Genomic DNA, 14,936 nt, shown 5'->3' with positions numbered 1-14,936 from the left:
GAGAGAGAGAGAGAGAGAGAGAGAGAGAGAGAGAGAGAGAAAGAGAGAGAGAGATGCTTGCTATGGAACATGTGTCAAAATAGGGGGGGGGGCAAGTTTTGAGAGTCAGTTCTTTCCCAGGGGATGAGACCCATGTCTTTAGGTATGGTAGAAGGTAGAAGTACTCTTACCTACTGAACCATTCTTCAGTCCCTAAAAATAAGTTGCTCAGGCAGAGTAGATTTGTATAAAATCATTGGTGAGCTATATAATTTTAACCCGCAAGTCCCACTTAGATATCCAGGCTTTGTACATTGCTTTGTACTTCAAGATTTAGGATGCCACAAGCTTGAATCCCATCATTTGAAGCATCCCTTCACATCTCTGCAGCACTGCTCAGCTTCTGCCTGGGCTGAAAGCATCCTTACCACCCAAAGTGCTCTTATCATCTTCCAAACAACAGCGACATATTCTTCATCGTGTGAGTTACAAGCTCAGAGTACACTCAGTTCTTCTCTACTCCTAAAACACTTACTGCTCTGTATTCTCAGGGTATAAAAACTGTTTTCATTTCTCATTCTCTCATTAGTGGTTGCAAGCACATTAATTTGCTTAATCCTTAGCGCTCAAGAAAACAAAACTGCTTACCATATAAAACACACCAAGCAAAGGTTTACTGAGAAAAATCTTTAACATGGTTGTAGTTTCATAAAGATCAGACAAATGGAAGGTTACTGTAATCATCCATCTAAAAGTGTAAGAAGGAGAACTTTACGGCTGCTAGGGGCAGGAGAGCAAGAGCCAATTCCCAAGCCTTTCTTATTCATGGTAGCATCATTCACTCTTCAAAATGAGTAAAATGCTAAAAATGCATTCATCAGAAAGAAAGGAGCCCATTTGAATGGAATTATAATAGTAATATAACTTTAAAATGAAATAACATAACTCAAGCGTAAGTTATTAAAAATAGAGATAGCCCAAAAAGAATGAGAAGGCGGGACATGCACATAGCTTTTAATGGATTGAAATGAAGGATCATTGACTCCATTCTTTACGTCCCTACCTCGGTCACTTTCCAATTCTGCATCTCCTTGGTTATACATCTTCCAAGAAACCTTAAAATTAGTAGGGGAGAGAATGACTTTTGTAGAAGCAATCAAGTTCTTTTAATCAGGATCTGTCTTTTCTCTTTCTTTGCTAGACTCCAGAGTGGTCTATCCTATTTGCAATTAGTAAAAGGGAATTTGATACTTTTCAAGACACCTATATTTTCTTCTCTTGTGATTTCTAAAGCTAGTCACAGAAGTTGGGACATAGGAAAACCAACCATTTTCATTGATTTAATAAGCCATGCTGATGCTGTGCTTCTTAATACTAATGACATTGTTTTAAGAAAGGATCTCTTGGAGCCCAGGAAGTTTTCACACTTGCTATGTAGATGAGAATGACCCTGGAGTCCTCAGACTTCCAGCCTCTGCTTCCAAAGTGTTCGATTACAGATGTGCACTACCACACCTAGGCTTTCTTACTATTTTATTATGAAATTATGTGTTAACCAAGTGCAAAGCACATTCCAAATATAATATCCAATATCCACAAACCACCATATGATCTCAAGGGCAAAATGCTTATATTGCCTTCAACGTTGAAATAGAAGTGGAACTGGGGTAGAGACTGGAGGAGACAGGGGGGGATGGAGGAAGTAGGTCTGGGGGAGAGATTGGAGGAGGTAGGGAGGTGTGGAAGGAGGGAAATTGCAGTCAGGATGTAATGTTTGAGAGAAGATAAAAGCATTATTGATAATTTCAAAAGGCACACCTATTCCATATAACACGGAGGTATTATTGGTCCGTCGGGTAAGCACTGATTTCAGAAGCAAATCCACAAATCACAAACGAACCTCATCCATTCAAGGGCTGTTTGTAGTCCTCAGTTCCAGAAAATGTCTCAGAATCAACTCTAATCAAAACATCACCACAGAAGGAAGGGGACTAATAATTCAGATGCTATTATGTGTCTTATTTTATATTTAAAAAATTTCCAAATTGCTGATAATAAAGCAGAGAACAATCTCCCCGTGAATATGCTACACAGCACTCCTTGTGGGATGGGTTTCCACCATGATCAGAGAGGCCTGGCGAGATGTTCACTGTGGTAGAGGATTCACTTCCTCGTCCTCACGTCTACAAGCACAACGTGTCAGGAAATACAGCCCTTCTGAAGCCTAGAGCCGCGTCTGCCTTTTGCAGTGAAGAAAGAAAAGACAAGATAGAGGGATGAGAGTATTTGTCGATACTTCACCAAAACCCCTCAAATCCATTTCTAATATCATCTGCCAGTGGAGCTTGTGATCTAGATGGCAGAGATGGAGGGACTCTAGGTCCTCCGTAACTTTATAATCTTCCCTTCCATTCAGGTGCAATGGTTTTCAGCTTTGCTATTGTCTCAATGTTCATAAAATAAATCAATGATAGGACTTGCACAGTCACTGTGACTGCTCTTGGTACAATGTTCAGCTTTTAACTACCAAAGAAAATTGTGTGTCGGCGGAGGCAGTGGTGGCGGCAGCGGTGCCCTGGCCTATGCTTATACCTCCGATGGTGCCACTGTGTGCCTGGACAGAAGGACAGTCATGGATAATATCCCTAAAGCGTCATCCACATATCTTTTACTTATTTTGGTTGAGTTACTGTGTCTCACTAGTGTGGAACTGACTAAGTAGGTTAGGCTGGCTGTTCAGTGAGCCTCAGAGGACTCCTGCCTCTCACTGTGTTTCAGAACTGACATTCCAGTCATATGCAACCATATCCATCTTTCTCCCTTTCTGTCTATTCCTATCCCTGTCTCTCCCCCCCCTCTCTCTGTCTCTGCCTTTCTCATCTCTCTCTGTTTGTATATGTGTTTGTGTGTGTGTGTGTGTCTGTGTATCTGTATGTAGCAGACTTCTGGGGATTGACCTAAGGTTCTTAAACTTGTAAGTACTTTGCTAACTGACCTATGTGCCTGGCTAGGATGGTACTTGTATTAAAGAAATGAGAAAAAGTCAAGTCTTCTTGTTTGTAAATGACACTATTGTGGACCAAGCAAGACACCAGAGTCATCCCCATATTTGCCTCTGTGATAACTGATAGAAACTTCATGTAACCTGCCATTCAGCTAAGATCTCTGTTAGGAAACCCTGTGTAATGTGCACAATCCCGGCAAAGCATGTAGAGTAGCTGTTAGCACCCGTGTTTCTGCCCAATAATGGGTCTACATAAAAGGATAAGAACAGCTCTTTAGCACAGTTAGAATGATGAAAAACTAGTCTGCATCCATTGCTTTAATGTAGTAAATGCTACATTATCAAAGCTGGCTTATACATTTATTTTTAGAGCCTTGCCTGCTATATCCACCAAACATTATTAAGTATAATCTAGAGAAGGTTTAGCAAGTTAAGGGGTGTGGGGTTGGTGAGGGGAAAATTCATGCCTCCATTCCTAGCTCACTGATGACACGTACAGGTAAAAAGAATCATAATGGGACAACTGGTAAATAATTTTTACATTTATTTCTTTGCTAGAATAATCTTACACACACGTGCTACATGGAGACACCTGTTTGGTCCCCTATATTATACCCAGCTTGAAGATGGCTAGAGATAACTTCAAGAGCTCCTATGGATCTCTGCTTGCTCTATGATGCCACATCATTTATTCCATTGTGTGGTTTTCTCTTTCCATCTAAAGTTTCTGAATTTATAAGTTTATTATACTCTCCTGAACAGTATTGCTTACCTTCCCATTGTTTGATCTCTGTATATGTGGTATGTCATCTATGGTGATGTGAGCGTTTTCTTCTTGAAATGAGATATGGGTTTTCCCATTGTGACTGAGGTGCAGTTCACTTCCTTCTGTGCTCCACACGACTCCACCATGTGGGGAGGCCCCTGTTCACATTGTATAGGTGATTGAGATGTTTCTTATTGCATGTTTGCTCAAAATGGTTTTTTTTTTTTAATTTTTTTCTACATGTCTCCTCGGACACATATGCAGAATTCCTCTAGGGAAGAACTGTGGGCATATAAGTGTTTTCAATTTGTTTAGCTGAAGTAAGGGTGTTATATTCAGCGCAGAAAAGAATTACAGAGCCCAACACTCCATATTTTGGCAATTCTTGTCATACTCAAAACTGGAAATTTATATAGAACATGAATCCTAGCTCACTGATCATAGATATTCATTGGAGAATCCTATGATGCGCCATCTAGAGCTTCAGCTGTAGTCAAAAATAAATTTGCCAAATTTTAAGGCTAGGAAAAGCATCATTTGTATCCGCAAAATGGCAAGCCCAACTTAAAAAAAAAATTCTGTTGAGGATCACAAATTAATCTTCCACTCTTTGCAAAGAAATTTCCCCATTATGTTGTCAAAATATTTGTCTCCTGCTCCTGTGTTTTGCCAAAGAAGTACATTTTCCAGTCAAAACAATTAATTAAAAGCTATTAATGGTGCCTTCAAACACTTAAGTTGTCACTGAAAATAAAATGAGACACTACAGGGACTGGATTCCCAAAACACTATGACGAGAGCAGCCCGATGCCTCCTGAGAACTTTTCCCAGAATCGTGAAACTTCTGCCACCATACAACCAGCTCCAAACCCTTTCGTTAGCAGAGCATGGAGACAGCTCAGATCTATACCAGACTTACACTTCAGACTCAACTGTTTCTCTCCCTCCCAATGTAGTTAACCTTTGCAACATTGGACAAAGTGGTTGAAGATCAATTATAGAACAAATAGATACATTTCTCCTTTCAATAAAAGAAAATGAAATATAACAAAAATATAATTGGACATATTTAAAAAAACTACACACACATAGCAGTTGGACAAAACAAATTGGCATACAGGAAAGAAAGCAAAGGAAGGCCTGTGAATTGGAAAGTTGCCCATTTGAGCACTTGGGAATTAGTAGATACATTTTAAACCTACTATAGATTATCTGGAAAGTATGGGAAAAAGTGAAAACCCTACAATACTTGTATCATACATTGTTTGATAGAAATTGCTCAGCTTCTTTGAAGTGAAGTTTTAACTTTTGTATATCCAACTATTACCTACATTCCCATCTATGGTTCAATATCAGCTTATATTTTATCTCCAACCTAGGTCAGTCAGGCTGAGATCTGTAGAGAATAGTTTATATTTTACATTACATGAACCACAAACTACATTCCAAAACTCTGCAGTTGTTGCTCAGAGAAAAATAAATGGTTTGTGGGCTACAACTTTTATGAATTCTTAAAATATCTGAAGGTAGCTTTCTACTCATGGTTGGTGCCTAATGCCCTTCATCATAAAGAGAGACATTTTAGAGTTTGGTAAACAGAGACTCCAGAGGACACCTTTCTGTGAAAGACTGAGAAAAGAACCCTGCACAATTATTAGTGCTAACATCTGAGAAACAAGTGAAAATAGTCAGTAGACAACATGAATATTTTCTTATCTACTTGGGACCTTTACAGATCATGATAGACCAGTCCAAATGGTATTCACATTCAGGCAGAATCAGCACAAATAAGCCGAATACTGTACACACCGAGTGCACACACTGAGTCTACTCACTGATCCATGCTTCTCAGCACATACTTCATATGGACACTTCAGACTTTAATAAGGCTGATAGCCTCAGTGACCTTAATGTATTGAATAATAATGTAATTAAAGAAATATCTTTGTTAGGGCCTATAGGGTATACTTTTTGTTTCTGTACTTCCTTATATTTAAAAGATCATAGCTGGGAATAACACATCTTCTTGGAATCCCATTTGACTGCCTTTCTATTAAACTACTTCTAAAAAACGTGTTCCTTCAATAGGTCAAATATTGTTGATATCCAAAATAAATAAATAAATAAATTGCATTAAACATCCTTGCTGTATGACCTTTATATCATTGCATTCCATGCTATAACTTTTTAGAAACTGATAATTTTATAAAAGGAAATTGCCAGGAATTTTACAAGTCATTCCATAGACTTCTGTGTATGCCAAAATGTAAACAATGAGAAAGAAAGGAGTTGGGGTGGGGCTGGAGAGATGGCTTAGAGGTTAAAAGCCCTGGATGGACTTCCAGAAGTCCCGAGTTCAATTCCTAGCAACCATGAGGTAGCTTTTAACCATCTATAAGGGGATCTGGTGCCCTCTTCTTGACTGAAGGTGTACATGCAGACAAAACACTGTATACATAATAAATACATCTTTGAAAGAGAAGAAGGAAGGAAGGAAGGAAGGAAGGAAGGAAGGAAGGAAGGAAGGAAGGAAGGAAGGAAGGAAGGAAGGAAGGAAGGGTAATAATAACAGAAGTATTTCTGGGAAGTTCTAAAAAAAAATAGAAGGAAAAGAAAAAAACCACCAAACCTCCATGGCTCTTGGCCACAGACCTGCAATAAAAAATACTGTTTGGCAATAATTTCTGTACAAATATGACCTTCTTTAAGAGACATAATACCAGCCTCCTTTTATATATTGTTTCCTCTTTACTTCTTATATAAATCATCTTTTAGGCTATGTGCAGCGCTGACCTCATAAATGGGCAGGCCCACCACTTAAGAGCAGTTAAATGTCAAGGCAGAGCTTAAACAAAGCAGATGTGCTCCACGCAGGAAATGTCCCACCTGGAAAGCCAATAGCCCCGAAGCTTTTCTTGCATTAAAGGTTTACAGACAATATCCTCAAGGAAGGGTCCCAAAGTGGATTAGTGATTTATGCTTTTCATAAGTCGAACTTGACACACAGCCTGGAATTACAAAGATGACAGACAACCCACGGACCTCGGGGCAGAACCTACACTTTGTATCCATTAGCCCTCCACAGGTGCCAGGCAAGGGCCTCCATTTTCACCATTAAGGAGCCCTACCACACTGATAAATAAGAGATGGCAAGTGCCCTTTATCCTGTTTCTACTTGCAGCATCTTTGGAGACCCTGTCCTTTGTTTACCGGAGAGGATCACCCTGTAACTATTTATCATCACCAACACTTTGATGGGCTGGTACTAGTTTTAAGCGGTCTTGCTTAAACAGCATCACCCATGAAAACTCACCTACATTGATGATAAATATTTACATTAATTGCCAAACCGTATGGAGTGGCTTAGCATTCCTTTACAAAGGTTTCCTTTAAGACTAGAGATCACTGGGAATGAGAATTTTTTGCCTTAATTTGTTTTATAAACCTTATTTTTTAAGGAAAAGAGGAAGACCAAGTAGAGAGATAGCATGCTCTAAGTTACCTTGGAAACTCGGTTGGCCACCTCTCTGCCCACTGTCAGGCCCTGGACAAAGGTGCGAGCCGCAATGAAGGCGCGGGTGACCTGAATCTTCAGTTTCCGTGGCACGTCTCCAAATGGCTTCAGCTGGTCCGTGTACTTGCTTACACACTCCAGGTAGTCCTCGCTGAAGTGATACTGAGGGTTTATCAGCTGGAACATCCGCTCCAGGAGCCGAGCCCAGAAGTCATTGAGCATCTCTTCCAGGTTGACATTACCCCCTGTGTAGTACCGCTTTAGCTCAGTGAAGAGGTCCTGGAATACCTCTGAATTCTGCATGTACAGCATTCCGTAGGTCCGGACAAACATGTCATTTAGGGACTTCTCGGCGTTTTCCAGCAGCTCTCGGAAAAACTCTGGAGAGCAAATAAGAAACGGTCATAAGCAATCGGATTATCTGTAGAAAACCTAAGATCGCGGCTTACGTTAATACCCATAACTACGTTTCGATTTATTTCTTTGGTGGTGTTTATTTGGTTTTCTTTATTTGATGGAGACTCAAACCTAGGCCCTCGCATATGGTAGGCAAGTGCTCTACCGCTGAGCGGCATTCTTAGTTCCACATGAGCACTCTGAACGCACAGCTGTTCAGGAAAAACAATCCTATGATTAAGTCATTAATAGAACATTGAGAGCAATGAACTTGATTTACATGTGTTATTTTCTACTACACAAGGAACTCATAAGACCCCGTGATTTCTAGTTTAAAACACATCATTTAATATTAGGGGATTAGTAATTAATGCCTTTCTAAAAATAACTCAATTAATCTTCCAAGTATCAAATTTTAGGAAAAAAAAATCTCATGATATGTTTTGCCTGTGTGATGGGCACAGGCTCATCATTAACACAAGAGCAAGTGCATACTGATAAACACATTTCCTCCCCTTCTTCAGCACTGTCTGTAGCAGTAGGTTACAACTCACTTAAACTGATTGTGTTTGGAAAGGGGTGTGCTCAAAGTAATGTCAATTAATCAACTGAAAATGCCCAGAAACCCATGAAATTAAGTCGCTTAACTATAAGGCTGTAAAGAATATAACAAAGATGGCCATAATGATCAAATGGGCCATTGGATAGCTTGGATTATCATTATAAATATAAACTATCATTTTATAAAGCAAAATATTGACAACTGGGCTTTCAGATTTGGAGTTCTTCAATGGAAAGTGTACATCTTCCTAAGCTCATGTTAATGTTTCTAAATTTGCGGATACCATCACTTATCCTGAAATGGGAATTACAGGCAGTGGACACAGCCAGCCTGGCTTGTGTCCCTTCAGGCTATCTAAAGAGGCCGTTCATGTTCACCAGAGATACACAAGCACAGAAGTCCTTCAAGAATGAGCTCCCGGGGAAACCGACTCTAAGGTTTTCATCCCATTTTCACAGTGTAAATTGGGTGAGAAGGGGCGAAGATGAGAAGATCCTTTGAGTTTATCAGTTCATGTTTCCAACAGCACCGTGACTGTGCCGCACCACATCTCTTTCTGTACCTGGGAGCTGTGTCCTCCCTTATAAGCGCAAGGACAAATGAAGGCCCACAGATTTCAAGGGCTCCAAGGAGAAACTAGAAAACAACACTTCTTCATGAGCCCTGGGCAATTCTTCCCAAGCATGTGAAGGAACGTCAGTGAAGCCTCCTCTGCCGTGTCTCTAGGAACTAATTTGATTTTTCTCAGAAGTTGGCTGAGTGAGTGTTTGAGTCTAGAGGTTCCACTCAGATTTATATGAAATCTACATCTTCTAGATAATTAATCCATGCCCATACTGATCATACCTATTTCATGCAGTTTCAAACTAGGACAAAACAACAGCATTTACAGAGAATGCTATTGACTTGACTTTCACGGAGAAAGAATGCTTTTGTTTTTTTATTGGTATTTTTATTTTAATAAAAGATTAACTATTTATAAAATATACATAATTGGGAAACTGCTTTCTGGCCCTACAAACATTAACTAAGAATGATGATTGCAATAGAATTTTTTTATCAATTTAAAGATTTTAATAAAGAGATAATTTTCCCTAATTTGTAATGTATTTCCCTACAGCTTTTGTTTCTTCATGTTACTGCCCAGAAGTGTAGACATCCTGTTTGTCACAGATGTATCAACATTTAAGAGATTATTTAATTTTAATGGCTGACAGAAAGTATGTAGTTTTTCTTCAAGCTAGAAAATATATTTTTATTTGTTCCCCAAAAGTAAAATTGCCTGACATATTACTAAGCCTCTATAACGGAAAATTAATATTCCTGGTTTGATTAGGACATATTAGATAATGTATTAAATATTACACTCACAAACATATATACTGGTGTATTAACCAAAACATTTAAAAAAAACTGTTTTAGAAAAGGAAAATGAACCGCCCCGATTTAATGATTATAAACTATACATAGGGATCAAATGATCATCATACCCATACATTTCTCCAACTAAGAACAGCTAAGAAGCATGAATGGAAAGACACGGACATTTTAACCTTAAAGACAATGAATGTTGAAGCACTCTGTTGTACTGTAGGTCACTGTGACTTACGACTTCATGAAACCAAATGCCTAACAAAACCATTTCAGAAATAGCTACTAGTTGGTCCTAAAATGAAATAATAAAATTATCAACGTTCAATATTCAACTATAAAAATATCCTAAGTAAAGTCTTTTTATCTTGATACCAAGAATAAAGACATCTTGGCTGTGCTAACTCAGGAAAAGGATGAGAGGTATTCAGATTGTGAAAGAAGATAGGAAAGAATGGGAAAACTGCCGGATTGCAGAACACTAATATAATGAGACTAGAACGCGTATGTTAGTCAAGAACTGTGGACAGCTCAGTCACTTGCCTTCTTTTTTATGTCAAATATTATGTTAGATTCAGGAATTAAAGGTTAATTTATTGAACACAATGCAGTGCCTTCTGTAAATGAATAGTTAGTGATCAAGAGTGTGGTGCAGGTTTACAAAGGAGAGAAACATTATAGACATAAAGACAGGTAGATAGATAGATAGATAGATAGATAGATAGATAGATAGATAGATAGATAGAAAGATAGACAGCCAGAGAGACAGACAAACATATAGGCAGTGGTGAGTCATCTAACTGTATCTCCATCTTCAACAAAGATGACAGTGTACCTCCAGAAATATATTTAATTACATTAATTAAATTAAATAGGGAAATATTAATATTTTCCTGTTACTAAGGGTGATACCACTAAGGCATTTTTTTCCCTCTACTTACAAGGGAATTCTGACATAGTGGTTATAATCCCACTTTAGAGGTGGTTGGATAAAAAACTGGATTTCTTATTCTATCTTATGATGTATTTTCTTATATCTACATTAGTGTTTCTTGCTAAGTATAGAAATTAAGATATTGGAATTTAATCCATGAAGCTCAAGAAACAATTTATTAGGCAAAGATTGGTGGTATATGTCTATGATCTCATATTTAGAAGAAAGATCCTGGGTTCCAGGTGAGTCTGTGCTACTTAAGAAGATCCTATGTCAAACAGAACACAATACATACAGAAGAGAGGTTAACAGTCATTAGACTCTAAGGCAATGTTTTTATCTAAGGATGTATCATCATCTAACGTTGGCTACTAGCCTGACCGGTCTTCAAGAATAAGGTTCTTTTGGGTCCGAATTTACTGGCCTTATAGATTTAGTTAATATTTTATTTAGACAGACACTAATATATTGCTATTACAACATTACATTATACATTTTAGGTGTGATAAGAAATAGAGAAGCAAGATATTGAAGCAAAAGGAATGGCCACCAAAGAGCATCCATATTCGATCCCTGAGTCCTGGAGACTTCTACCTTTTGAAAGGTGACTCTCTGAACTAAGTATTTTATGCTTGGATGATATTTGTTTCTCAGCAAAGCAAAGAGAATTGAGGTTTGGAAGACAGTTATCTCATCCATTTTGCTGATGAAATATTATGCCCTAACACATCAAAGAGAATAAAATTCAGGTGAAGTAAAAAGAAAAGACAATCTTCTACACTGTGATCCTTTGCTGAATAGGAAAGGGCGAAGCTCGCATGTGAGAAAACCTCCAGTCAACACACATTTTCATCATTGAGACACAGTTTGTCTGAACAAAATGCTATTTGATTTTTCTTTTCTTTCCCAATCAGAAAATATAGATCAAAGGCAGCTCAGGGGCCAGGGAAGCTTCAGGTGCACAGATGTATTTTCCCACCCAGCATTAGCTGTCGGAGGATTCAATTCATCTAGAGGGAGATCTCCATGAAAATATCTGCTTTCTGCAGGGCAGGCCAGCATATCAGAGAACACGGTTCTTCCAAAAGTAAGGATATACAATGCCTACCACTTCAGAGGCCTAATAAGGAGCAAAATATCAACTCCTAGGTGTCAAGGGGTAGCCTAAGTACATCTCAGAATAGTTTCAACTGGAGCATCCAAGTGGATGATGAAAGGGGAAACCCCAGGCAGGTGCAAAGGGAAGTGAAGAGACAGAGGGAAGGCAGGATGAGGCATCCCGAACATTCATGAGCTGTAGGACACAGCAAAAATCAAGCCAGAAAAGCTGTGGTATTGATACTACTGGGGATAGGCTTATCCTATGTGTGGCAGCATGAAGATCATGCAGATGCGTTGAAACACACCATGACATGGTTTCTACTCTCCTGCTCCCACAAATGCTTTGCCATCTAGTTTTGTGTGTTGGAGGCAGGATTTCACATAGCCCTGCTTGACCTCAAACTGCCAACAGTCTTTTCCTGGAGCCTCAGGGGCTGGATTACAGGCATGTACCTCCACACCTGGTTCCTTATGCTTGGGGAATACTGTGTGGTGGGAAAGATTCAGGGCTCTCATGATGGCTCACCAGGTAAAGGAACCTAGGCCACTAAGCCTAATGACTTGACCTTCATTCCCAAGATCTACCTAGCAAAAGGAGACAAGCGCCTTGCTATAAACTGTACACCAACCCTACACACACACACACACACACACACACACACACACACACACACACACACATACACAATAATAAAAATAAAGTCGTGAATATAAAAAGTAAAAGGAATGTTTGAGCATGATAGTGTGAAATTACAAAATTGCAGAAGTCAAAAACAGAACTGTGTTGTCCCTGACAGCTGCCCAGATCACAGATACCAGGAGTGCAGAGGGGAGGCTGATCCTGTACTTTTTCCTTAATCTCTTTTCTTCCACTCCGTCATACTAAAATCACAGTAAGTCAGACTTTAGCTGTGGAATCATTCAGAGGAGAAACTGTCTCGGAGGATAAAATGGCTTTGGAAGTGATAAGATATAAATGCTCCGACTCACACATAACACAGTCCTCACCTACCTCCTCCATGGCTTCTCCAAGTTCAACTGAATAGAAGTGTCCTTCCTTATTTTACAGCTAACCGTCGGTCAGCTTTCAAACCGTTTCTCCTTTTGAAATCAATCTCTTTCTTACATTATAACCGGATATGCCCACCAGGAGCACGCTCATTCAATTCATAGCCTTAACGGAGGAAAACCGGCAATGCCATGTATTTTCATCTGTCTTCTACTTTGAGAGTAAACAAACAAACAAACAACAAAAACATCACCATGCATGATTCTGCAATGGGCTATGGCCTTCCACTGTTCAGGGGCTGTGATCTTATAAGTAAGTAAAGGCAAAGATTGTGGTTGCTTAGGGCCTGATGCTGTCATGCAATGTCACACACAGCATGGCATTTGACAGTTGGATTCTAGTCTTCTACTTTAGGTGTCTCAGCATCAGCACTGTTAAATTCAATTCTCCTTCCTGGGGCACCATGGGATATATAGGATATAATTAGCCTCCCTGTCTTCCTCTTACGAGTGCTGGTAGCACAGCCTTCACTCTGTATGCCAACAAGAATGTCTACAATGTCCTCTGGGGAAGACGATCACTGTCTCCACCTTAACCACAGTTGCTTCGGACAATGTCAAACGATGAAATGGGGGGGGGGGAGATAAAGAGAGAGAGAATATCCACTTTGAACAGGTATTCTGCAAAACCATCTCAGGGATTTTTCTTAAACATCGTTTAATGTTTGTATGACGTAGATCTTTTGAATGCATTTTCAAAAATTATGGGGTAGAAATTATATTCAAGGGAGAAATTAGAATCTATAATTGTCGAGAAACAATGTGTGGGTATGTTTATTGCTGATTTGCTACTCCTGTTTCTCCTAACTCGCATTTTCTACTAGTCTATATACTATTATTTCTATGTATTCATAAATTATACTAATCATTTTACAACAAGACGCATAACGGTTCTTTCTAGGAGTCAATAGAAGCCTGGATGATTTCAAAGTGACAGAATATAACATTAAAAAATCTCTATGCTTGAAGGATTATAGTAATCACATTTCTGTTCCTCAGAGAGTATTGAGAAACCTCTCACAGGACAAACTCTGTAAAATTGAAAGAAAGTATAACAAAATGTATGTATTTACCTTTCTCATCTGTCTTAAAGTTTAACAGGAAAGGAAACATGAAACTTTAAGTTAAGATTAAAAATGAGTTTGGGTCAATGAATGAGATATATGACTAGATGCAGACAGGAGAAGTGTGTGGCTTTACCTTTTAAAGGTATACGATTTGGTACATATATGTCTTACCTACATCCTATGTAAAAAGATATGAGTTTATCTATGGTGTTGATGAGGAAACACAGGTTTCCAATGTTAACTGTAATGTCCCAGAGTGAACATGAACTCCAAAATATTAGAGGTAAGGAAGAGTTTCAAGAAGAAAATCGCTTTGTAATTTATCCCCAGTCAGAGTTTCACAGCGTGATCTGTGAAGTATTTAATGGGAAGTATTATAAATCCCTAAGAAAGTGGACGCAACTATGCTTAAGTTCAAATTGCAAAATATACTTTAAAGTTGTACATAAATTATTTACAAAATGATTAATATGTATATAATTTCTGCTTCTAATATTAATTAGTTGATATAGGTAATTGGAATTGGGGAGAATGCTCCAATCTCTAGAGTTCTATTTTCCCCAAATCGTTCTCATTAAGAGAACGTTAGAGCAGAAAGTGAACCACAAACCCTAAGATGTTTTCCTAGGGTATGAAACAGGGAGTAGCTTTGCATGGGATGATAAACTCTCTAATGAAAATGTGTCTCACTTTATGACAGACATAAATATACATCATTTTATAACAGCACATAGATTATCAATAATATATATTCAAGAGGGATATATTTCATATTCCTGTTAAGTTACATATAAGTCATATCTTCATACTCTGATGACAGCACACTTAAGTCCTGTGACACTGCACTAACGTAGCTTAATGGGAATTTTCATGTAGAGAGATGTGATATCATTAGAGTAATGGATGCCTGTCTTAGTGGTTTCAACTAAAGAGAAGCACAAGGATGAGGTACTAACTCCTAAGCATGTCAAAGCCAAGGCAAAGCCATCCATGTGGGAAAGCAAGGTCAGACTTCATCTACAGTGATGTGCAGCTGAACAATATAAAAAAATGAATTTCTGATTAAGAATTTTATTGTTAATTATTATGCTTACAAGTGATGAAAAAGAGCAGACCATTGGAACTAAAAAATATCATGTCCTAATTCAGTGTTCCCTGTGGAACATTTTCATAA

At 38.6% G+C, this 14,936-nt stretch overlaps 1 protein-coding gene across 1 annotated transcript in view; it reads right to left on the bottom strand.

The window, feature by feature from the left end:
- Gpc6 (glypican 6) overlaps positions 1-14,936 on the bottom strand; it is a 1,014,181-nt gene that overhangs the window by 519,864 nt on the left and 479,381 nt on the right. Inside the window, exon 3 of the mRNA XM_021181728.2 lies at positions 7,252-7,643. Within this exon, the coding sequence (XP_021037387.1) occupies positions 7,252-7,643 (392 nt within the window). The remainder of the gene's footprint in view (positions 1-7,251; positions 7,644-14,936) is intronic.

This window comes from Mus caroli, chromosome 14, assembly GCF_900094665.2.
Source record: "Mus caroli chromosome 14, CAROLI_EIJ_v1.1, whole genome shotgun sequence".
Taxonomy (NCBI): domain Eukaryota; kingdom Metazoa; phylum Chordata; class Mammalia; order Rodentia; family Muridae; genus Mus; species Mus caroli.
Note: the sequence above shows the minus strand (reverse complement) of the source record. Positions and strands in the feature narration are given on the sequence as shown.